This window comes from Rousettus aegyptiacus, unplaced genomic scaffold (assembly GCF_014176215.1).
Source record: "Rousettus aegyptiacus isolate mRouAeg1 unplaced genomic scaffold, mRouAeg1.p scaffold_m13_p_4, whole genome shotgun sequence".
In the NCBI taxonomy this organism is placed as follows: Eukaryota; Metazoa; Chordata; class Mammalia; order Chiroptera; family Pteropodidae; genus Rousettus; species Rousettus aegyptiacus.
In genome coordinates this window covers 116,244,408-116,269,308 of record NW_023416307.1, presented here as the reverse complement: position 1 = coordinate 116,269,308, position 24,901 = coordinate 116,244,408, and the positions used below count along the sequence as shown (strand labels likewise).

Sequence of the window (24,901 nt, the reverse complement as noted above, 5' to 3'; positions counted from 1 at the left end):
CAGGGGAACTCCCAATGGGGCAGAGGAAGTAAGGCCTAGTGAGCAGGGGCTGGGCTTGGGAGCAGAGACAAAGGTAGGGGCTCCTCCTGTAGCACTCCCTGAGGGCCCTGGGCTGTGGGCCTCAGGGACTTTGAGTTGACTAGCTTCCTTCCTGGAGGAGGAAAGGGGAAGAGAAATTCCCTGGGGAAGTGGGTTTTGAGTCAGCTGCACTGTCATAATGGAAACAGTATAGCACTGGGCATCAAGATACTTCCCCTGTGTGGGCTTCAGAGTCATCCTTATGGGCTGGAAATAACAGTCCTGTGCAGGGAGTTGGGCTTAAGTGACAGAAGGTGACAAAGCACTCTGTTAACATGCAGATGTAAAGGGGGACACTGCCACGGGTTCAGAGACTGCAATATCTTGCCTCCAACCCAGACGAAAGTCTTTCACTTCTTTTAGTCCCAGGTCTGAACTCTAACCATTTGGAGCCTTTTGGAAACCATGGATTCCTATTGTCCACCAGTCATTCACACTCTACTGAAGATCCTGCCGTCTGTTCAGAGAGGACATACTGATTGGAGTGGCAGCCATTTGGGAAACTGGCCCAAGGGTGGCAGTGGTCTCAAAATGAGTAAAGCCAGTGTGACACCAAGCCCCATCTGGGGGTAAGGGGTACAAGGTTGGGCGGGTGATGAATAGAGGCCACTTGAGGGAACAGTGTGCTCTTAAGACTCTTACTCAATGTGTCAGTCTGTCTGACACCTCTAAGGACATCCTGTTCCCATCTTACCCTTGCGTAAGGTTGGGGCCCAGCAGGAGGCAGCCTGAGGCTCTGCCATGGACACTGACCCAGCCTGGAGACCCCGGGTGTGCTTCGAACCCCCTCAGCCTCTTTGGGTGGCAGAGAAGGAACTTTTCATTCACGAAGGTTAATGACCCACACATGTGGGTGAACAATTAGCCTGCTCAAGTTACTGTGTGACACAGGGCAAGCGACTTCCCATACTTGGGCGCAATTTGCTGGCATGTTAAGTGGGGTAGTAACCGTTTTTTGCTTCTTACAGTTGTTATGAGGCTTGACCAGCCAGCACTACTGGGTCCAGGCCGCTCGCAAAGACTCCCGGGCGAGGCTGGGGTTTGGAGGTGTCACCACTCCGCTCAGCCCCGCCTCCTGGCCGCTTCCTCCGTCCAGGAGAGGGCGGCCGGGTGGTGTCCCGCCAAGCCTTCCCTCCCGTCGCCCCGAGGGCAGCCCCCTGCGGCACGATGTCAGCGGGCTGGTTCCGGCGCCGCTTCCTGCCGAGAGGTCCGCTGCCCGCGCCGCAGCCACCGAGGCCACACAGCAGCCCCGTACCCTACCGGCGGCCCCGCTTCCTGCGAGACGCGGGCTCCTGCCCCGGCACAGCCGACGCGCCGAGCCTCCCGGAAGCCCGGCCCGTGCGCTGCCCAGCGCGGAGTCGCACGCTACCCTGGAACGCAGGCTACGCAGAGTGAGTGTTCCCCTTTCCCCTGAACCCCCCGACTCCTACCCCTGCTGATCCAGCCTGGGGGCCTATGCCCAGCTAGAAAACAAGCTAAACTGAGTGAGCGACACCCACTCCCCCCAATCTAGTGGATGATTTCCTCTTGTCCTCATTTCTGGACTCTGGACAACCTCCCCCCATCCCACCTCGGCCTTTTCTTTGGGACTCCAACCTCTCGCAATGACGGTAGCAAGTCGAGAAGGACCTGCACCCCTGGGGCTTCCAACATGAGACAGAGACATGGGGTAAAATGCCAACTTTCTGGGCTTTCGAGATTACCACCCCACTCACCCCACCGCCTGCCAGCCCGGTACACACCTCACCCTTTATGGTATATGCAATGTGAGACAGGAATTTTGGCTGAGATGGGGCAGGGGATAGGCAAGGGAGCCCCAGATCTTCCCAGGCAGCCCCATCCTTACCTCCCAGCCCTGGTCAGCAGGTAGGCTCCAGGGGGGCTGGGCCCTGAGTTTTGCCTTGGTCAGGAGGTCACTGAACAGTTAGGAAACTTACCCCATCTTTATCCAGGTATAAGGGACAGTGTAGGGACTTTTGCCCCAGAAGGAGGCTTTCTCCTTCTCTGCACCAGTTCTGGTCTCTGTGCCCATGGGGACATGGGTGTATCCCTGAAGGGTCACTGACCACCTCCTGGCCTCAGGGTCATCAATGCAGAGAAATCTGAGTTCAATGAGGATCAGGCTGCCTGTGGGAAGCTATGCATCCAGAGATGTGAGATTGGGGCTGAAGAGGACCAGGAGTGGTTGACTTTGTGCCCAGAGGAGGTGAGCACAACTGGGTCTGGGCTCCTCTTACAGATTGGGGCCAGGACTTCAGGCTGAGGTTCTTGCCCTAGTGCCCCATGCTAGGCCAGGGGTCAACTAGGGAAACCAGGAAGAAGAGCCTGAGGCCAACTTTTCTTGTACAGTTCCTGACGGGTCATTACTGGGCACTGTTTGATGGGCACGGCGGTCCAGCTGCAGCCATCCTGGCTGCCAACACCCTGCACTCCTGTCTGCGCCGGCAGCTGGCGGCCATAGTAGAGGGCATGGTAGCTACTCAGCCCCCCATGCACCTCAGCGGCCACTGTGTCTGCGCCAGTGACCCCCAATTTGTGAAGGAAAAGGGCATTAAGACAGAAGACCTGGTGATTGGGGCTCTGGAGAATGCCTTCCAGGAATGTGTAAGTATGGCCTTTGGCTAGAAAAGAAGGGAAGATTTTGTCCCCAGGCATCTCTGCACAGAATGGTGGTCACCCTGGATCTTTGAATTGGGAGGACAAGATTGGATTGGTTCATTCTTTACTAATGGCCATCATTGTCATCATAACCCCTCCCATTTATCCAGTGCCTACTCCTACTATGTTCTAGGTGCTTTTATGTGCATCATCGCATTGCATACCCTGTTGGTTCTTGGTTCAGGGGCTGTTTTCCTTTCCTGTTTCGAATAGGACTTCCCTCCCTCCCCCAAGCAATACATCCAGATCTCCTAACTACAGGGATTCTGGAGTCATAGCTAGAAACTGGACTGGGACTGCCAGGGTTGCTGGTGAGGAATGAACTTCAGGGTGGGGATCGGGAACAGCCCCTCAAGTGGCCTCGGTTTGCCCCAGGATGAGGTGATCGGTCGGGAGCTTGAGGCAGCAGGCCAAGTGGGCGGATGCACAGCCCTGGTGGCTGTGTCCCTGCAGGGAAAGCTGTATGTGGCCAATGCCGGGGATAGCAGGTAAGTGAGCCCTGGAGGGCGGGCAGGGTGGGTGGGGTAGGGCAGGCAATTAGGCAGACAGGCAGGCACCAGAGGCAGTGGAGACAGTGAAAGGGGGCAGGAAGTGGAGGGATTGAAATGGGAAGGATTAACTGGCTGAGCTGTTTGTATACCTGGCATGTGTGTAGGAGGATGGACAGCAGATGCCAGGGAGAGTGGGGACCTCAAATGCCAGGCTGAAGGGCTGTCTTTACCCTGCAGGCTATAGATATTCACGAAGGGCTTTGAACAAGGAAGGGATTGGCATGGGCAGAATTGGCCCCTGGTGGTTGGAGGAGGGGCCAGCAGGAGCCCATGAGTGAGTTTGGAGGCTGGGCTACAGACCTCTCCCTTTCCTCCTCAATCCCATCAGGGCCATCTTGGTGCGGAGAGATGAGGTACGGCCCCTGAGCTCTGAGTTCACCCCGGAGACTGAGCGGCAGAGGATCCAGCAGCTGGTAGGTGCCCTTGACAGAGATGGCTGTGGAGCCCCAATTCCTGGGTCCAGGGCCATCAGAGGCCATTAGAAGGAGCCTGATCTGAACATGACCTCCCTACCCCAGGCCTTTGTCTACCCTGAGCTCCTTGCTGGTGAGTTCACCCGACTGGAGTTCCCTCGGCGACTGAAGGGGGATGACTTGGGGCAGAAGGTTTTGTTCAGGGATCACCACATGAATGGCTGGTGAGCAAGGTGGGGATGGGGAGACACAGTTGGGAGAACCCTGGGGTCCAGGCCCAGCTGAGTGGCCTGGGCCAGTCTCCTTCAACTGAGCAGGGTGAGGGGATGAGGTGGGGAATAGGGCCTGGGCTGATGCTGGATCTGCTCCTGGTAGGAGCTACAAGTACGTCGAGAAGTCAGATCTCAAGTACCCACTGATCCACGGACAAGGTAGGCAGGTCAGTGAATGGCTCCCTTCAAGAATCTTTCTTCAGTTGCCCATGCAGAGGTGGTAGTGCCTTTGTCCCTTGTTGGTGGCTGTGGCTGAAGTTCTGGGGTCTGCTCCAAAGCCACAGTATTTCTCCCTCAGCCCAAGGTGCCCAAGGGCCACAGTCCACCTCTGTGCTTTACTTGTGCATTTGCTGGGGCTGTTTGCTCACCTCACACCTCCCTTGTCCCCAGGCTCGTTTACTGGGAACACTGGCCGTCTCTCGAGGCCTGGGAGACCATCAGCTCAGAGTCCTGGACACAAACATTCATCTCAAGCCCTTCTTGCTCTCTGTCCCACAGGTGAGGGGGCAACAGCCCATCCCAGCTTCCAACTGCCCCAAAAGGCATACAATGAGGGTGGTGGGAGCTGGGAAAGGAATGCTGAGGGATCCTCAGGCTTAACTTGCAGGTCACAGTGCTGGATATGGACCAGCTGGAGCTACAAGAAGAGGATGTGGTTGTCATGGCAACTGATGGTCTCTGGGATGTCTTGTCCAATGAGCAGGTGGCACAGATGGTGCGGAGCTTCCTTCTTAGTACTCAAGAGGACCCACACAGGTACTATAACTGCTGGGCACCTGCCTGGGCCTGTGCTGGTGCCAGCAGCAACACCAAGTAGTTATGGCTAAGGAGATAGTACTGACAATGAGCCTGGCTCAGGGCAGGTGGTCAGGATTGGTGCTGTCTCAAATGCCAGGGGGTGGGGATGACGATGGGTCCCAAAAATCTCTGGGTCCAGGCTCCTGTCTTGCAACCTGTGGCCCTTCCAGGCCTGTTGCTTACCTGGCCGCAAAGTTAGAACGCATTGCTTGGGTCCCCAAGTGTCTAGCCCAGTGCAGTATGTTCTCCCTGAGGGCTGGCCTTGCCTCTTTGCTCTGGCCCCAGAGTACATCTGCAGGACGATCCCCACAGGTTCTCGGAGCTGGCCCAAATGTTGATACACACCACACAGGGGAAGAACGATGATCCCACAGAGGAAGGGCAGGTGTCCTACGACGACATCTCTGTGTTCGTGATTCCTTTGTACAGCCAAGGCCAAGGGAGCAATGGCCATTGAGGATTCAGATACCACATCCCAGTACCACTGGGGGCCAGACAGTCTTGGCATCCCTCCACCATGGTCAACAGCAGGCCTACCTGCCTTGCTCCCAGGCACAGCCCAGGGCTCTCACCCCCACCCCAACCCATTTCAAGGGGAACATTTACATCAGGCAGTCAGAGCTGAAGAGCATGAGAACCCTGTTCCCCGGGTCCCCTCTTTGGCAGGCAGGGGCAAAGTGCTAATATCAAAAATGACATCCCTCTGGCAGAGGCACTGTACACCTTAGGATACCCACACAAGGTTTCTTCACAACCCAATACATTATTCCGAGATAAGGACAGCTGGACCAAAGGAATTGGCCAAAGATGCAAGCAGGGGCAGATGGCCTGTGTTGGATCCAAGTCTCCAAACCATGAATGTCAGGGTAGCTACTCAACAACCCGCAAAGCCCATGCAGGATGCCTTATGAAAAGCTGGGGCAGCTTCATATCTGTCGAACAGTCATCCTGAAGCAGCCCCTGGGGAGAGACCTGCTCAGGTCCTGCCCTACTCCTCTGCCACTGGAGGGAAAGCACAGGCACTGGGGCTAAAGTTGGGGGAGAACAAAAGAGGGCAAGAGTAGCCCCAATTGGCTGAGTAGGAAATGCTCTTGGATTGCTACTCCTGCCTCTGGCCTAACCTCCAGATTGTTCCTTCCAAGCTCCAGCCCCACCCTAAGCTGATACCTCATTAATGTCTTCATTTTGTTGTTCCCCCTTACCTCCCAATGATTAAATGTTTGTGTGCAGAAGAGTCCTTGTGAATCATGAATTGCTGTACAGTTGGGCATTACAGTATCTTTTGCTCTTTTACCTTCCAAAGAATCAGTCTTAGCTTCACCTTGCAAGCCTGCATAGTCAAGGCTGTTTTTTTCTATGGCCTCATTAGTTCCAAGCCTGGGGTGAGCCCCAGTGTGAGAATTTTTGTCCAGGAAACATAAAGGTCTCTACTATGATCTGTGAGCCCTGGGCTGGAGATACTGGACTGGCTGCCATTTAACCTGTTTTTGAATGCAAATTTCTATAAAGCCAGACTTAGCTAAAGTCAGTTGGGGCTCCAGGGCTTGTTTTGATAAACAGCTTATTAGTTCTTCATCTTCCTACAAGACTATTTTATCATCTTCTGGCATTTGCCAATGTTAAGATGCTGGGTAAGTATTTGTTCAATTACGAGCAGCCAACTTCATGATTTCAGCCTTACCCAACTCTTCCCTGATCCTCCCTGATCCTCTCCTACTTAAGTTTACAACTGAGATGAGTTCTTACTAGGCAACTCATACCCTAGACAACAGCCAGGAAGGACAAGAGCCAACAGGCCTCAGAGTCAATGGTAAAACTCATGCAGTAACCCATTAAGGAGGTTCTTAGACCCCTTTTCCTGCCCATCAATTCATTTTAGACTTCATTTCTTATATATTCTTCAGGGAAAAGATAGAAAAAACTACAAAATTTCTCACTTTTCAGTCATACTCCACAGCCCAGCACTTTGGGGCCTACATCTTGTCCAGAGCTGGGTCCTGACAAATGATGGCCTCAGCACTGGGCAACCTCTCCAGGACTCTAGTTAGGCAGCTTGCAAATGTAGGAGTATGCCCTACCAGCCTGCAGGAGTTTTACTTCCTCTTTCCTCAGTAGTTCCCCCACCTTCCGCCACTCTGGGCAGCAGCCTGTGCTTGCCTCTCACCCACAAAAACAGTTAAAGCAGCTCACCCCCACAGCCTGCTTGTTTTGCTTCTAACCTTAGCCCACTGCCTGCTCTTGTGCTCCTCACATCAAAGGCCGAAGCTGGGGAAGCAGGTACAGCAAACAAGACAAACTGTTAGGAATAACTGCTGCAGGGGCAGCTACAATGATGACCTATGTTTGTCTCTCAGCAGAGCCAAATACTTGCAGCAGCCCTCCAACCAGGATGTGAGGGGGGTCTCTTCCTCCTTGAACGATTTGTTAGCCTATTCATGGCCTACCACTCACAAACTAGGATGTTCCCTCTACTGTTTCAGAGTCCTTAGCCAACCTCCAGTGACTATGGGCAAAGTGATAGGCCCAAGGCTATCTTCTCTGGTTCAGAGAGCCAGGAAAGAGGAAGCAGCAGGTCCTGCAGGTCTGAGGGCCTGGCAGAGAACAGGCACAAAGAGTTACCAATGCACCAGCCAGGCAAGGGGTTACTACCAAGCAAATGGCCGGGCCATCTGCCATAACTGGTATAGGAGCCTCAAAGAGACTCCACTAGCCTTGCCCCTCAAAAGCCAAGGCCTTGCAGGACAAATCTTATTCCAGCTAGAGGCTGCCAATCTGATCAAGGGCTGAGGTAATAGTGGGAAAAGAAAGGCAGCCTGAGGAACATGCCAGATGCAGTCTTTGAAGATCAAGGTTGGCTCGAGCTGGCCTCGCCCAGTTACTCATTTCTGGCCTTATGGTTGCTTATTAGAGCCTAAGGCTGAGGAAGCTGTTCATTGAAGGCTGGGTCTAGGGGTTCCTCCCACCAGCCCACAGGCCTTAGTCACCAAGGAATCAAGGGCAGTCCCAAGGAACCCAACAATCCATCTATACGGCATTACGGCAAGTCCCAGTGTGAGCCAGGAGACAACCCATCCCTCCAACTCTAGGCACCAGTCAATCAATGCTACAGAAACTAAATGGAAGAGGCTGCAGCCATAAAATTCTGTTTAAGACAGATAACATGGAAAAAATGTTTATATGTTAAGTACAAAAGGGACATAAAATTGTATATACAGTAGAATGACAACTATGTAAACACACCAAAAATCTACACACAGAAATATCTAGAGGAACATTTAACACCAAAAGATTAACAGTGGTAGCATTTGAGAGGCAAACTGATTCTTTTTTAAATTCCCAATTTTTCCTTAATAAGCATTAATTACAATTTCAATGGGAAAGTTTTTTCTAAAAACCCCACTGGCTGGTCATTTGAGCAATGCAGTATTGTCACATAGAAAAAGGTGGCTTTAACCTCTTGAGAGTACGGTGGGCAGCTCCCCTCCCCCCTGAGAACTCAAGCACCTCTGGCTCCCACTGAGAGCATCCTTGTAGCCCCAGCCCTCAGCCTCTGGCCCACAGCCTCATTTCTTCCTTTATTCTGCCTAGTCACACCACCACATCAACTCCAGTCACTTCTAGCTACATCTTTTCCTTTTCCTTCCTCAAGAGCCAGCTCTGCGGCCACAGGTCCCCATAAATAAAAGGCCATGCAGTGCATATTTTCGAAGGACATGGTACTTCAGCTTTGGACACAATGGAACTCAATATAAATCATTTTCCTGCTGACAGGTAAGTCATGCTGGGTGGCCACTCTGGTTACAGATATGTTAATCACACAGCCTTTCTCATTAACCCACAGTTCCAAGCACTCTCTGAACAGTTATTCCTCCCATGAATTTTCTACCCTAGAAAACCAAGAGCAGGCAGTAACAGCTCAGATCATTTGGTTTCTAAAAGTCCCTCCATTCTGAGATGGCAGAGCTATACAATGGGCAGCACTCTAGTCTACATTTGAGAAAGATGCAAGCCCCTTGCCCTTCGAGTTTGAGGAGCAAATCAAAAAGTAAAATTGCTTAAAAAAAAAAAAACAGTAATTGCTAGCAATTCACAGCCTATTCCTGCTGCTAAACAGAGGCAGTAATGACTTACATTCTCCTCTAGCAGCTATGTACTCTTAGGCAAGTCTTCACCTTGTTGAGTCTGTTTCTGGATCTGCAGGGAATATATTACCTGCTTAAATGTTTGGGAATTCAGTGAAATAACATGCCATTTGTCCTGCTCTAAGAAGGCCATGCAGGGGAGGAAAAGGCCATAAGCCAGACACGGCTCATCTCTACCCTGATCAGGTCCCCTCCCTCTCCCAAGAGAAGGCAAGGGAAAAAAAATAAGACATACCTGGTAAACAGGAGTGACCTGTAATTGGTAAAGAAGCCTCAGACAAACTGAAAATGCCCTGGTTCTAGCATCCTGTCCCCAAATACTGCAAGCCAGACACAAAAGTCATGCAAAAGTGACTGTCACACATATACAGGCACAAGACAGAGCCATCGCCAGGCAAAAAAAAAGGGGGGGCTAATACTGCAGAGAGGGCCCCAAAGTGCGGCTTGAGGAACACAAGGGAGTTATCCCAAGACCCTCACTTAGCTGCCACAGGAACAGCAAACACTTGAAGCTATGCTTCTTCGTTCAGTCTCCTGAAAAGAAAAATGTAATAAGGAAGACTCACTAACACTTGTGGCAAACACTATTAGCAAGGATGCTGACTTTCCCCGGGGCTGTAGGAATCCATGTCCTTTGGCTAAACTGAGAAAGGACAGGTATTTTATATATATGCATACATACAAATACATGTATGCACACACAGATATATTTAAATGAAGGTGTACACACTGTGCTAAAATACAAATAACAGAAATCCCAGGTCATAATATAAAAAGGCTAAATATAACATATAACACAGGCCTAGAGCCAGCTCATGGTTGGGAGCTGAGAAAAGGGTGATAACATGAGACTATATACACAATTTATGGTGGGCAGGGAAGGCATCAGTGTAAACAACTCAGACTCACTCCACAATACTGGCCCACAGGAAAAGTGTGATGTTTGTATCTCATGTACAAAAATAGACTCCCACCTTGCTTTTGTTTCAACTAAACTGGGTAGGCACCCAGGACCACGGGTTTGTAGTGATGACAAGGGCCCACACTAGGTTGCTGCTAAACCTCCCAGCCCTAGGAAATCTCACCTGCTACCCTCCTTCCCTTTCATCCTCTTGGGCCTTTTCCCACCCAACGCCCAAAGCCTGAGGCATGCCTAGATCACATACCCTCAAACACCTAACTTGCAAGACTTCTTGGAAAGCAAGGTCTTTCTGTATCTGTCCATTTTTGACACCAAGATATATGAAGACTTATTTCTGTAAATGTTTGGCACCTAAGTAACATGATGGTTGTGGATTATACCACAATGACACAGGGAGACCCAGTAACAAGACATGCAGGGTAAGGGCAAGGGGCACTGAGCTGCTTTAGCAGCTCAAAACCAGAACTGTGGCTTCCCATGCATTTATGGGGTGGGAGAATTAACAACTTGGGATGTGCAGAATTAACAACTTCAACGGCTCCTTAGCAGCAAATACATTCAAAATTGAAGGCGTCTTAAGGGCCCCACTATACCCTAATCATGAGTCTGGTCACTCCTCTGGAGGAGCTCGGTGCAATGACAGCTGGAAAATCTGAGTCCCGTTTGAATCTGCCGCACCAAGAGTCCTTTTGAAGAAGCTCAGTAAAGTAATTTTTTTCTTTTGAGCAGATGTACAGCACATCCATGGGAGGGCCATGTGGAAGGATGCTCTCCAGTCCAGTCAAATATTCCAATCCCACTATTATCTCAGTCCCCTCTGAGTTTTTTCCTGCTGGCCACCCTCAGAAACAGCTGAACAGCATCAGGGTCAGTCATCAATGGTGGGCAACCAGAAGGCCTGGAAGGAGAACAAAAGTCAAGTTTAAAAAGCCAAACCTCTCTCCTAACTGCCGAGGGTTCTTCTTACCCCTTCCCATAACATCAAGCAGTTCAACCCCATGATGGAGGATTTATGGCTGGTGGCCCTCCCTCCCAACCAATCGACTGGCTATCTAGGGAGAAATACTCCCCAGCCTATGTGAAAGTCAGCTGGTTGTTTCCTGCTCACACTGTCTATCTTCCACCACAGTGGCCAAGGGGTAAGGGAAAAAATGAATGCTGTCTGGGAGGTGGGGGTCTGGGTAACCTGGCCTCACTGCTAATATACCAGGTGATTTCAGACAGGTCCTCTCCTTCCTGAGCTGTGAAAAATGAGAGAGACTGGAATGGATGGTTTTGCTGCATTTTTTTTCTGACATTTTGTTCTTAGTGGGGCACCATGTTCTGGGTAGGCTAGCAAATACCCACCCAGGTGAGTTTAGGAGATGCCAAGAGGAAACTAGATGCAGACTCATGACGCTTTGTTCTGCTAGTATTGTCAAGAGAAAGGAAATTCTTAAGGGTGAGTTATAATCAACTTTAAGAATTTCTGAGGAATGGAAAACCGAAAGGCTACAGCCACAAAAACCTTGTTCAAAGAAAGTATTTTAAGAAGCCAAAAAGCTGTCAAGTGTAACCCAGGTAGTTTGAACATAAAACCAGAAGCCAGCCAGAGCAAAAACTGACCTAAGATCTCCCGGGAGCTCATAAGTGATCTCAGACCATAGAAATGAGAGTAAAAGTGAAAGACCAACCCAACCAGAGATCAGAGAATAAGAGGTGAAACAGGGAAGCCACCGTTTGAGAAGAATGAACCTGTTGCTAGTAATGTAGCTATTTAGAATACAACTTGCTATGCTCAAAAGCCACAGAGAGGGCTGCCAGATGGAGGACATTTCCCATTGGTTCACATACCATGTTGGAACATGCACTGGCAAAGGTCATGAACTTGGGGTTGAACTGCAAACAGGTAATGGGGCCTGTGTGTTTGCCATCCAACACAGCTACTTTTATTCCGCTCTCTCCATTCCAGACATGGATCTTGCCGTCCTCTGAACCTGAGAGAATGATCAAGGAAAATACAACAGCTCAAGGCACACTACAAAGACAAGTGGGAAAAAGACAATGACATTTGGGAAGAGGCCAAGTTTCAGGACCCAGTGCTCAGCAGAAATTGAGAGGGAGGAGAGGCAGAGAAAAGAGAATACTTGGGGAATTAATGTTGTCTGTACTTATTTGTTCCTGGGCAAGTCACTTCCCCTTTAACTTCCATTTTCTCATTTAAAAAGATTACTGAATATCATCACTATACTACCAATAACTAGCCATTGACTGAAAACAGGGTTACGTTAGAAAGTTACTATTTTGTAAGATAGTGCTTGTAGAGTTTAACTATAATGCTGATTTAGGGAAGACTAACATTACTACAAGTTCCCAATAAAGAATTGCAAAGTCAGAAAGGATAGTTTTAAAGACACTAAACCTTTGACATATTGTGCTACACAAAAATCTGAGAACATTTATCAAAAGGATAACATCATCTTAATTAGTTAAAACTAACAAAAATAATATAAATAAATACACAGTACCACAGAAACAACTCCCAAGGTGAATAAAGGAAGCTTACCAATCATAATAAACTGGGAGTCTGGAGTGAACGAGGCCTCAAGTGTGACGGCTTTGCTGTTGGCATAACCCTAAAAAAACCAGAACAGTTCTCTTCTTACAAGACCATTAACAAAAAACAATTGCCTAGAAACACTACCCAGCACACACATCACCTTCCTTCCTGTGAAATCTTCTCCTCCTCATGTACAGCAGCATCAAGATTCCAAACCTGCCTGCCACCCTTCATAATTCACCCCCTACCCTCAACAACTCTATATTCAAAAGGGCAAGAAAATGTTTATGGTCAGGAATTATTTAATATCTAAACACCAAACTTGGGTTACTAGGTGTGAAGTGAATGTCTCAGAATCCATGAGAAATAAGTTCACGTGCGGGAAGAAAATGCCAAGTCTGTGCCTCGAAGAGTGAGTCAGGGATAACTGCTGCTGTCCATCCCAGCTAACAAAATTCTCAGCCCAGGAGGTATGAGCACGGAAACAGCCATGCTCAAATGTTGTCAGCTCACCCCAAACGTGTGCATCACCACTCCCTTAAATGCATCAATGAGACGGATGAAGCTGCCGTTGGTGGAGATGAGGATGAGTTTGCCATCATTGCTGAACTTAAGTCCTGTCCATTCACAAGTTCGATCATATTGCATCTTAAAGGTCGCAAATGGCCCCTGCAAAAGATAAAAGTAACAGCTCCAGGTCCAAGGCATATCAATAATTCCTTCCACCAGAGCCAACTCCTGTTCTATACCTTTAGATTCCTTTTTGACTAGGGAAAGCAGAAAAACTACTGTTTGATACTCTTAATACTTACCATATACCTCCTCTACCATAGAAAAGGCTCTTAAATGTGTACCTCCACCCTTCAAAACTTCCATGATATCAAGACTACTTAAAGATTCAAAGATTTACCTTATCAAAAGAGCGAAGGTCATAAAGTTTGACCATTTCAGAATTGACACCTGCAGCAAAAATTAACCCTTCTGGATCAAAAGAACAAACTGGCTTGCCCTGTAGATGCATAAGACCCTAAGAAAAAAGAAATAAGAAAAAAAGTTAATGAATCTAGAATCCTACCACTATAAATTTAACCTTTCCCAATGAAAACTAAGGGACACAAATAGATATCAACCTACCTACAGAACAGAAAAAGTAAAACTAACTAAAATGAAGCTTTTAAAAAACAGGTTTCCCTACAATTGATTTCAGATCAACCTTAATTGTACAATTGTATAGTACAATTACAATTGAAATCAAAAACAAATCCCTTAAGGCTAAAAGCTATAGCTCAAAGGCTCCTAGAAAACTGTTTTTAAAGCAGTGAGCCACAGAGCATAATGCAGTATGCACTGGATTAGGGCATTTGTTTAATTACCAACTACCTATCAGGAAAAGAGATTTTCTCCAAAGTTTAAAAAGACTCTAGGATCCCAGAATGGAACCACTACTTTCCTCCTTCCTTGAGAGAGAGATGATGATGATGATAGTGCCTACCATAAAAAACACCTGAAGTGTAACTGTGAGGTACTATTACCTGGCAGTTAGGAGACCGGAGATCCCAGAGTCGAATGGTCTTATCAAGAGACCCAGAAATGAAAGTGTCATCCACAGGTGACATGGACAAGGCCACCACCCTGCAATGCATGGAGATAAATATGAGTTGAGCAAGATATTTGCAAAAATTGGATGTGAATTCTAAACAACTCTACCAAAACTGCCATTTTAAGAAATACATATACACAAGCAATCTGGAATAATCAAAAGCAACTAGTATAATGAAAATGGACATTTAGATGGCTCTTCCTTCTAGGTACTATGGATGAGTAGTTCCACATTCTGGCTCAGCTGCAAAACACTTCATAATATAGAAGCCGGTATCACAGATGAAGATTAGAGAGAAAATGTACATTTTGTACTGTTCCATTTTGACAGAAAAGTTTGAAGTAAAAAGGTGGTTAAACTGCCAAGCTCATTTGTTAATGAATTTTTTAAATCTAAAAATAGAGGAAGTTCAAGTTTTTGGATGACACTGAAAGGGGTTCAGGTGGTTTTAGTTCCACTAGAAAAAATTAAAATGTAATCTGTGAACAGGAAATGAGAAAATTTACTTTTTTTCTTAAAAAGTCCCCCCCCCCGCCCAAATTCTTCCAATATAACTAAACTAATGTGCACTAACAACTCAACTTAAAAATTTAAAAGATACTATAAGCCAAATTTTCCTGGGAATGCTGAGGCAATATTAAAAGAGTGAGCAGAATGCATATAGACATGTAATTTTATGCCATGGTATTAAGATCTAAAACTCAGAGGAATTCTACCTTGGCACAAGGTTCTTTGCTAAGAGGTTCATGGAATACAAAAGCTTAACTGCCAAGTCCAGGCAATTACAAGAGAGAGTCATAGAAGGCTTTCTAGAAGCAGCAGCATCTGTGGGTTTCAATGACAGATGCCTTTCCAGAAGGTACAAGATAGGAAGGCATGAGGCACATGTTCAGTTCACTTGAACTGAAGTGGTGGGAGACAACGCTTGAAAAATGGATCACAGCCAGAGGGAAGAGAACCTGATTCCAAGGGGAAGGAGCAGGCAGATGTGAAGGCTTCCTGAGGAAGCTGTGAAGTGGTCAGAACTATAATACAGGGTGCTGATGCAGGATGGTGAGGAATGGGGAGATTAAGTAGAATTTGACACTAATCCATCTGTCAGGACATGAGCTAGAACAGAAGCAAAGGAAAGAGCATGTTGGAGAGTGACACATGAGATTAAACCTAAGTAGAACCAACAGAACTTACATGTGTATGTGAAGGCAAGGGAAAGGAAATGAACAGATAACAATGGCTTTGAGTCAGGAGAACTGGAAGAGAAAGAGATGAAGAAACATCAGGCAGACAGAGAGGAGATCGCCCAAGGAACATAAAAATGATGGGAGAGTACGACCTGTCAGGAGGCAGAGAAGAAACATCTACATAAATATGTATAAAATCTGTAGGTGGAAGTTGAGTCTGTAATTCGTGACAAATATGGGCTAAAGATACTGATTTGGGAAGCCATCTGAGTAGAGGTGAGTAAAATCAGTGGAGATATTTGAGAGAATATCAAAAAGGGGAAAAAGCAAGGATAGAATCTTGTTTGTTTTAGAGTCAAAAAAAGGAAGAAAGGCCAAGAGCAAGAACAGAACCAAGATGGGAAAAGTCAGCTGCCAAAGGAAAAAAAAAAAAGCTTTACTAAGAGGTTGAACACCCTCTACCCCCTCCCTCACCCCCCCCCCCAAAAAAAAAGCCCCAAGGCAATGGATTTTAACTAGAGGCAGTAGAGGCAGGTATAACAGCTTGGAAAAAGTCTCATAGACAACTCTGGGACTAAACAGAGAGTGATACAGAACAGTAAATGAGTGTGCCAAGTTGGAGATGGGAGTATGCAGATTATTCTTTCATGTTTGACAGTGAAAAGAAGTGGGTGATAGGCTCAAGAAATAGACTTAAGATAAGAAGACCAAGCAAGTTTGTAGGCAACAAAAAAAGTACAGTTAAATAAATGGAAGCAAGCAGAAAGACACAGATTGGTTTTGTCAAGGAAAAAAGGCTACTTTCTCTCCCAAGGAAAGGGTTCTGAGAGAAATTTAGGTGGAAGGGATAAAAGCTGGGGGGGGGGGGGAACCTCTTTTTGGATGGACTTGATTTTCTAAAAAAAAAAAGGAGGGGCAAAGTCATCTACTAAGAAACAGGTGGTCAAAGGCTGGATAATTGGGAAAATTGTAATGAATTCTGAATTGCAATCAACTCTTAATGAGAGACAGTACATTTGTGAACATTCATTTGATTACAAACAAGCAAAAACATCTACTTATCACAAGCCATTCTTTCTGTGAACTACACAGTAACCAACAGCTTCCACCTCTTATCTTCACCAGCATAGAAATGCCCTGTCCAATCAGAAGTGCAGGGTGCTCTTGGTCAACCTCCTGTCAGCGTTCTCTACCACTCCAAGAGTACTGGGTTTCTGTACATTTGCAAATGAAAGCAGGAGGAAATACCCCTCTCCCTTGTGATTAAAATATTATCCAAGGGAAAATGTGTTTAACATTCAACCAAAATTTAAAAATTAGAGAAAAAATACTGGGGGGTTGGGGTAAAAGACAGAAGCAGCTCACATTACAAAACAGAAAAAGGAAACAAGCTTCTTGACTTTCAAAAGTAACAAAGGACAATTCTTTTTTGCATCCTCATTAAGATCTTTACATAGTTTATGTATATCAGGGGCCTGCTGAAATGGGGGCCACCTGTACCAGAAGGCCTCATATATATAAGGGACAGCTGATATTTGGGATTCCTAAATGCTAAGTATACTTTTTACTACATAGGTTTCCATTGAATGTCTTTACCTTTTTCCTAATTACATTTCAACTAAAATTTCGGTTTATCTATGAAGTTATACCCCTGCTTCCACAACCTCAGTTAATCAAGAGCTGACTATTAAAAGAGGATTAACAAGACTAAGAAGAATGCTAAACAGCAGTGAGGAACTAGCTTTAGTTCACTGGTAAAATCTCTCCATTCTTCTATTGTCGGGATAACCTCAGAAATAAAAGACCTACCTACTTCTGTAACACTTGGGTCTTACCTTTTGCTGTGTCCAGGAAAATATCTGATGTATTTGTTGTCATGCAAGGACAGGTAACGAATAGTATCTGTAAGAAGACAAATAAGGCATGATGATATCCTACTATTTTTAAAGGAATTTACTTTGCATTTTTTATCTTGAAAAGGTCAAAGAATTCATTGTTTTCCATAACCCCAGCAAGGCGTGAATAAATACTGGTGAATAATTCCTCCCCACAGCTGAAGAGTGGGCACCACAGATTTGATATAATTCAAAAGCAGAGTTCTTAAGTTGACAGAATATAGAGCACTGTTTAAAATCATTGTTAACTATCTATCTTTGGCTTCTGCATAGTTACAATGCAATTTGTTCTGCAAATATACCCTGCCCCACCCCCCCAAAAAAAACAAACCAATAGTGTTAGTGCCTACAGAATGGCAAGCCTTAAAGAAAAACATCTGGCTGTTGAGGAAAAAGGTTCAAAGAATTAAGCAGTCATACTAAGCTTAGGATCAGGCTGGACTCGCATAATATTTTTGTCCAGGATTCTCCAAAAGTGTGTTGATAGAACCTGACCTCATCTGAATGTTAACTGGATATACAAGTTACATTAAAATTAAACAAAAATAGAAAGAGAAGTAATGTCCTACTACTTCTTTTCTAATTTACCAACTATCCACTGGTCCCTTGTGCATCAGAGTTGTTTAAAAATAATAATAATATTAAAAAATAAGAATAAAGCCAAAATAAAAAGTGAGAAATTTGGGTTTAAAAGATCTAAAGACATTTCAATACCAAACTCATGAACTGTACCAACAAGTCACGGCAGTGAGATTTTGACGTAACAAAAGAAGGCATAATCAGAAATTTGTGCTTGGGTAAAATAAGACACTCTTAAAAACCAAATGATTCTATCTGAAAAAGTAAACAAACAAAAAAATGATGGTGGGAAGGGAATGAAGTGTCATAAAGAATAGAACTGGGAAATACTATGCCCTAAAAAGACTATGAATAAGGAACAACTGTTGAGAAAGAGATGATAGGAAATGGTCCCAAATGCAGAAAAGAAAGCATAGAAAGAACATTCTGAAGGCAAAAAGAACACAGGAACTAAGAGGATGAACACATCAAGTCATCCCAGTGGTTCACAGGGGTACGTTTTAATAAGAGGGCATTTAACCTGGGAGAAGGAAAAAGGTACTCTTTGTATGTTCCAAAACTGAACTCTACATGGTTTTCCTTGAAAACATCTTCCAAGTTTTTAAATGACAACTACAAAGTCTTCCTGGTTATTTTATTGCTAGGAACTACTCACCTGCCCTAAGCAGAAAAAGGCTTCCTCCCATTACCTGGTTTCCCAGAGATGAGCAGGGCGTCGCCATCCTCTCCGCCCCACTCGGTAGCTGGCGCGCTGTTCCTGGCAAGGCAGTGGCCTGTACAGTTATCTCCTGTACCGGGTGGTATCATAGACCCTCAAACTGTACAAACTACTACCTCAGCCTGGAATCAGGCAAAAGGAAACGAAGCGTTGGAGGAACTCTTCAGGATGCACTTGAGACAGGAAAGGCAACATCCTCAACAGCAGAGGCCTGGCAGCAAAGCTGCAAGTGCCACACATTTGCCTCATCTTGCACCATATTTGGACAATCCTCATTTAATCACCCAGAAAAACACCCCACCAGAAGAAATATACCAGTCATGCAGATGATCATATAGATATGTTTCCTCAGGATCCTACTGTTTTATTTTCTTGTCCAAAAGTATCAAAAGCATGCTTACTTAGAAAACCACTTCTGAAATAGAGGCATTAAAAGTAGAAATAATATACTTACTAGAAGTCAAGTACAAGCAGAAAAATCTCATTAAAAAAAGATAAAAGAATTCTGCCCACCTGCTGAGATAGGCATAGCCAAAATAGCAGTCTAAGCAATCTTTGTCCAATGACATTAGAAAATCTTACTACAAAAAGTAAAACAATCAATATATCAGTAAGGTAAGTTACATGGGGAAAAGAAAAAAGAAAAAAAGGTGTCCTAACGTGAAAGTAAATATTATTGCTCAATTACCAAGATGATCTGTCAACTGAGAATGACTCATCCCACCCAGGCGAAATGCAGGTAAAAACAGAGACCATTTATTAGAGAAAGAAATTCACAAGTTTAATTTCTACAAATAACTCTTTACCCCTCAAAGACATTAGCTTTATTTAAAAGTAAAAAAGGAAAAGCAATAAAATTCAGATCAAAAAATGTCCCCAAAATCAAAGATAACCAAGGGCAGTATACGATCCTTTATGACACAAACCATAAAAGGTTGGGCATACACCAAAAACTCTAAGGTCCCTAACCTATAATAGCTCAAGCATTTGTGAAAACTTTTCTCAAATGTACATATTTTGAACAGGAAGTACTATTGTTTATCACTTGCTCTGTGTCAAGGATTCTTTTATTTGTTCTAAAAGTGTTCTTTCAAGTTTCGAGAAGTACAAATCATACAATGTTTCCTTTCTCACTTTCCACTCTAAACTGGAGACCTTTCATACTGTTTCAAGTCCTTCAAAACACTAGTGGCTTGCTTCCAGCATCTCTTCAGTCATAACAATGTTAGCACTGCTAACATCATAGGAAAATATTTAAATTAAAATAACTATCACCAAAATAGTAGTCACAAAGATATCGTGAACTATTTAACAAAAGAAACCATGGCCATAACTTCCTAAAAAGAAGGCTTGCTTACCGTCTATTTTGTTAGAGCTGTAAACGACTGTGTTTGCTGCATGAGTATATCTGATGAGGTCCACGCCATATTTCTTACTGTACAGGGTTCTCTTTGGTCTGATGAGGAAATGGACAGAGAAAAAAACCATCAAAATCCTCCATCACCAAAATCTGGAATCTTCATAAAAAGAGAAGAACTTGAATGATGTGACAAGGGTGAAGATTCTTAGTAAGCTGTAACACTATAAAGAAACAAAATTTCTTCCAAAAAGGAAGAAACAAATGGAATCAATCAAGTACAACAGCTTTCACCTCTGAACACCAAATGCCAAGATTAGGAAGTGGAAGTATTTCTGAGGGCTCAATTCGGTCTTTACTACAATGTTCAAAATTCGAGAAAAAGTGCAATCTATTTGGAAAAAGGCACACGAAACAACACAGGTCGTAAATTATTTTAAAAAGAGGGATATGGGACTATGTCAAACCAACAAGGCCAGAACTTTCCTTAAGCCATTCACTTACGCTCTTTCCTCAAGAAGATATTTGTCAAAACTAAAACCAGATGCAAAACTGCTTGCTCATTCTAATATAATATACTGTTGCAGAAGCTATCCATCCTCCCTATCCTATAGGTCCAATGCACTTACTGAGCCTTCTGGAAGGTAAGCCTAACTAACTCTCCCTAGCAAAACAGCCACTGGTTGTTTTCTTTTTCCTTTAATGTACAATTACATATTTCCAAGCTACAAGATACCAATCCATTCGTTAAAGTTCCTTAAATATCCCCCCTATAGAAGCTTGAAGATCAAGCTGAAGCTGAACTCATCAAAATATTTAACCAAGAACTTATAATGTTCTACATTTAGGTGTAGGAGGATTTCATAAATCTTGTACCAATGGTTACCAAGAGTTTCAATTTATGAAAAAGAAAGACTTAAGTTTAGCCCTGTCAATGCAAAATGCTCTTGGAACCTAGATGCTAACCAATCAGATGACTTAGTAAGAAGCTTTAAAACATCAATCATTTGCAGTTTCAATTTTTGTTAATGTCAGGAAGGTTAAGAGTTTCCCTACACAAAACCTATTTCCAAACAAGACTTCTCACTTCAAATGTACTGAATTTTCTACATTCTTACCAATCCTGAAAGATCAGCTAAATAGATCAGCTCATCATCTATTCACATTCTTACCAATCCTGAAAGATCAGCTAAAAAAGATCAACTCAAAGTCTACTTTGTCTAGTCCACTGTCCTGGGTTCTGCATTGGGGTTACTGTGTGGTAACCAGTGAGTGAATGAGTGAATATGACTGTGTACACATGTGCTTGCTTTCAAAAGATAGTTGACTTTGCCTCTACCATTGGAAAGGGAAACTTACTTACCCTCAGACTACCTACAATAATGAAGACAAAGCCTATCGCATACGGTCCATTTGTCTCAAATTTGTAACACTCACCTGAGATTTCTTCTTAATAATAGAAACATTTTACCTCATATCATTTCCTAGGTTGAAAACAAGATCCCACCATATTGTATCCATTTCAGAGGATCTTTACAAAGCACAACAACATTTTTTCACAAATACTTGGTAAGCTCCTCGCCATAAACTATAATTCTGGTGATCAAGTATGAATAATATTAAAGCCTTGCTTTGAATAACTCACATCACACCTACCACAGATATCCTTCATATTCTTCCAAGATGAAAAATCATTCAATGGACGAACTCTATTATAAAGTTTAAATGACAGTAAACTGAAAAAATATATTAAGCATAAAGAATACTGTTTTAGCCATTTTCAAACTCCCAAATGCTAACATTATTACCATCTAATAAAGATACTTACTATGCCTTACAAGAAAACATTACTTTTCTTTTATTGATGGTTTGACTACACTACTAGTGGCAAATTTTTTCTTCATAGGACCACTTAGGATTATGCACTCCTAGAGGCAAAAGAGATCATGTAATATCCAAAGAAATGATGTGACCAATGTCACATATCTGGTCACAAGGCCAAACTAGAATCCAGTCTCCAAACTACCAGGTCACTCTCCCACCAAAGATCACAATGAAACAAGGTCACAATTAACTGATAAAAATTTAAAAGCATGCCCTATACTATTTTATCAATATTAAATTTTCTAATTTGGATACCTGTGTTCTGGTTACAGGAGAATGTCCTTGTGTTTAGGAAAACCACACTGTGGGGTATCTATGTTTAGGGGAAAAGGGGCTTGATTCCTCCAACTTAACTCTGATGCTTCAGAAGAAAATGTACTCATAAATACATTCATAGAGAATGACGGAGCAAATGAAGCCAACTGGATCACATAGGAGTTTTTGAAACATTGCTGTAACTTTTATGTAAGTTTGTAACTATGTAAAACCGCTACATGAGTTAATAAACTGCATTATGTCATAAAATTAACATCTTACTTTTAATGAGACAAGACTTCAAATCTGTCATCTCTGGCAACACATCAAAATGAAGAGACAAACTATGAAGAAATGCTACCAAAACCTTCATTTCCTTTGAATGAGAATATACACCTCTGTCCGCAGGTTCCAGGAAAGGTTCGAATTTGTGCACAAGCACTAAACATTTCAAGTAAGCCAGCTTCAAATTTCTTCTAGTTCCAGGACCCCTCAACCGACTCCTGTCCCAAGCTTTATATGTTAGTCTCTTCCAAGCTGATTCAAGTGGTCAGACGTGGACAGAAATCCATACACTAAACGAATAACATTGACTCAAATAACTCAGCATCCGTCTAGCTAATAACAATCTCTTTTCCCCCAGGACCATCACTATAGACCACTCTCACATACTGCAGGCAGATCCAGAGCCAGTTACATAATACTTTCAATAGCCCCAGTGGGGAAGAAAAAATGGGGGAGAACATTATAGCTCACGCCTAAAGAGCATTACTTTAGATAACCAAATTCACAAATGAAGAGACAAGATCCAAAAGAAAGTTTATGGAAGACATCAGGTTTTTTTTTTAAAAAACAAAAAAAGGCAAAAGAAACAACTGGAGAAGGTAAAGAAAAACCCAAAGATTCAAAAAAATAAGATCTGGAACAAGGAAACAAAATGAAGTCTGACAGAACCAGAAGCCACTGAATTAAAGCAAACTTCTGCAAGCCTGCTTGGGGAAGGTGGCTGAGGGGAAATCACAGCCTAAGTTAGTTTCTGCTTTGAAGGCAAGGACTACGTCTACATGGGTGAAGTGAAGCTGACAAGGTCCCCAGGGGAAAAAAGCAACAAAACACTGTCCTTATAACATTTTGTAAGGATGCAGGAGTGGTGGGTATTGAGATGAGTTGGAACGCAGAAAATTTCATGGTCAGACTAGACTCGACATGTTGATCATTCTAAATGTACCATAACTGTAATTTCTTTTAAAAGTATAAGAGGAAACACGAAATTGTTACACCATGCTTTCTTTGTTCTAATAGGAAGTTCACATTCAGGTCTGAATGGGACAACCAAGTTCGTTTGTATCTGGCAAAAAGTAAGTTTCAGATGTTGCTAAAAAGTAGCATCGGGTCCAAGGAAGTAAGAACATGATTTGAAACAGAAAGGATACAGGGCCCGAAGAGGAACAACAAATAAATCCTGACAGCTAAGAACTGCAACCCACGCGGCTTTCACGCAGAAGGGCCGCGGGAAGCTAAGGGGCAAGGGTTGGGCGGACTGCCAGAGCTGAATCGAGGTCACCGAGGAGAGAGCACAGAGAGCGAGCTGACGCTGTTGGATGAGGTAGGAGAGAGCAGCCTCTGCGTTTTCGTGCTGGGGGCAGAGCCCACTGGCACCTTTTACAGAGTCCGAGTGGCAGAAAAGCTACCTGCTGCGGCCTGGATGGGAGGACCAGGCGCTTAAAGGTCAAGGTCAAGGTGAGGTTTGGCAAGTGAAGCAGTAGCGCTCTCAGAAGAGACCGAAGACATACAAAATAATACTATCATTATTTTTTTAAAAAAAGAAAAGGAAATTAAAAAAGGTCTCCTGGACTGCTTCGGAGCAAAAGCCGCCCTGGCAGAAGCAAGTGCAAAATAGGCGGGGGTCCAGAGTCAGGGCGGGGAGCAAGCCGTGGGGCGACCCACGAGAGAGTCTCAGAACCGGGCCCAGGGCCACCGCCGCACTTACTTGCCCTCCTGGCAGTCATAGAGCACGATGGAGTCGTCATCGCTGCTCGAGATGACCGTCTCGCCGTTGGGGCTGAAGTCAAAGCAGTTAATCTTGTCGGAGTTCTCGCGAAACACCTTGGCGACGCGGAAGCTCCGCAGCACGCTATCGGTCAGCTTCATGGCGGCGGCTGCTGGAGGCAGCGGCAGCGGAGCAAGGCCGGGGCGGGGCCCCGCAGCGAGCGGGCAGGCGAACGGGCGGGCTGCCGAGGGGGCCGATCCAGGCGGGGCAGGCGCCGCTCCGGAGGCAAGAGGAAGGGCGTCCGACAGTCGGGTCGCCGACTCCTCTCCCTCCTCCTGCTCCCGCAACGCTCTCCCGACCGAATCGTGAGGCTTTGCTGACCGTTCCTCCTCACAGTCGCCTCAGGGACAACCGGCGCGGCGCCGGCTCATTGTGTCCGCCATCTTGGGGCGGCAGGCAGAAGCCGAAGGCGAGGGGCCTGACCGCGGCGCACGCCGGGAAAGGGGGGGTGGGCGGAAACGGCGGCGCGAGATGGGGAGGCGGGGCGGTGACGTCAGCAGTGCAGGCGAGGAGTGGAGTAGGGCCGACGATACCCAGGTGGGTTGTGGGGATGCCCACGACTCCTCCGTGGGCAGGGACACCGTTAGCACCCAAGAGCCGTGGGCCTGTGTGCAGGTTCGCAGCACCCTCCCTCTACCCAAAAGACTGAGGCCCCCGAGCAGGCGGAACGACCGCAGGCCACGCGGAAGCAGGTACTGCAGACATCCGCTACTCCCTGCCAGAGGCCTGTTCTGGGTGTCAGTCAGTGAACCAATCGCTGGAGGTCCTTGACCGCTTGTCCAAGACAGAGGCAACATAGTTTCAATTTATGTATTTTTTTTATTGGGCTATTATATACGGTATATAGTGGATGGATTTTTTTTTCATTTGGATATACACCCTTGTGACCACCATCCAGAACTTTAAGCCTTCTTTTAAAACTTTTTAACAGATACATAACAAAGTGCATAAAGTGAACCAATTTTAAGTGCAGTGCTACACACATTTTTATAAACACGCATCTAAGTTT

General features: G+C 45.2%; 2 protein-coding genes across 8 annotated transcripts; one reads left to right on the top strand and one right to left on the bottom strand.

Annotated features, from left to right (window-relative positions):
* The first annotated feature begins 1,168 nt into the window (after positions 1-1,168).
* Positions 1,169-8,825, top strand: PPM1M (protein phosphatase, Mg2+/Mn2+ dependent 1M). Of its 7 annotated transcripts, none has more exons than XR_001594097.2 (10): positions 1,170-1,469; positions 2,161-2,284; positions 2,428-2,682; positions 3,112-3,224; positions 3,616-3,700; positions 3,806-3,924; positions 4,076-4,131; positions 4,363-4,470; positions 4,580-4,728; positions 5,083-5,209. XR_001594097.2 is itself a non-coding variant. In XM_036218923.1 (10 exons), the coding sequence occupies exons 1-10, from the start codon at positions 1,246-1,248 to the stop codon at positions 5,106-5,108; spliced, it is 1,272 nt and encodes a 423-aa protein (XP_036074816.1). In that variant the 5' UTR covers positions 1,170-1,245; the 3' UTR covers positions 5,109-8,825. The 7 variants fall into 7 exon arrangements, 6 of the variants coding, with proteins under 6 accessions (XP_015977363.2, XP_036074816.1, XP_036074819.1 ...); XM_036218923.1 differs by having other exon boundaries at positions 4,567-4,728; positions 5,083-8,825; XM_016121878.2 differs by having other exon boundaries at positions 1,173-1,469; positions 4,076-4,139; positions 5,083-8,825.
* Positions 7,927-24,309, bottom strand: WDR82 (WD repeat domain 82). Its single transcript, XM_016121883.2, has 9 exons — positions 23,833-24,309; positions 19,705-19,802; positions 16,990-17,056; positions 13,906-14,005; positions 13,284-13,400; positions 12,887-13,042; positions 12,380-12,449; positions 11,668-11,810; positions 7,927-10,732 (listed from the first exon to the last, which is right to left on the bottom strand). The coding sequence occupies exons 1-9, from the start codon at positions 23,991-23,993 to the stop codon at positions 10,703-10,705; spliced, it is 942 nt and encodes a 313-aa protein (XP_015977369.1). The 5' UTR covers positions 23,994-24,309; the 3' UTR covers positions 7,927-10,702.
* Between the last annotated feature and the right edge of the window lie 592 nt (positions 24,310-24,901).

Bases quoted from the DNA above. Each gene is read 5' to 3' on its own strand.
- PPM1M (XM_016121877.2), top strand. From the start codon at position 1,246: ATGTCAGCGGGCTGGTTCCGGCGCCGCTTCCTGCCGAGAGGTCCGCTG. The intron at 2,285-2,427 runs GTGAGCACAACT...TTTCTTGTACAG, and splicing joins TGACTTTGTGCCCAGAGGAG to TTCCTGACGGGTCATTACTG. The intron at 3,225-3,615 runs GTAAGTGAGCCC...CAATCCCATCAG, and splicing joins GCCAATGCCGGGGATAGCAG to GGCCATCTTGGTGCGGAGAG.
- WDR82 (XM_016121883.2), bottom strand. From the start codon at position 23,993: ATGAAGCTGACCGATAGCGTGCTGCGGAGCTTCCGCGTCGCCAAGGTG. The intron at 14,006-16,989 runs GTAAGACCCAAG...CATGCATTGCAG, and splicing joins TTTCCTGGACACAGCAAAAG to GGTGGTGGCCTTGTCCATGT. The intron at 12,450-12,886 runs GTGAGCTGACAA...TGGTTTTTTTAG, and splicing joins TGGTGATGCACACGTTTGGG to GGTTATGCCAACAGCAAAGC.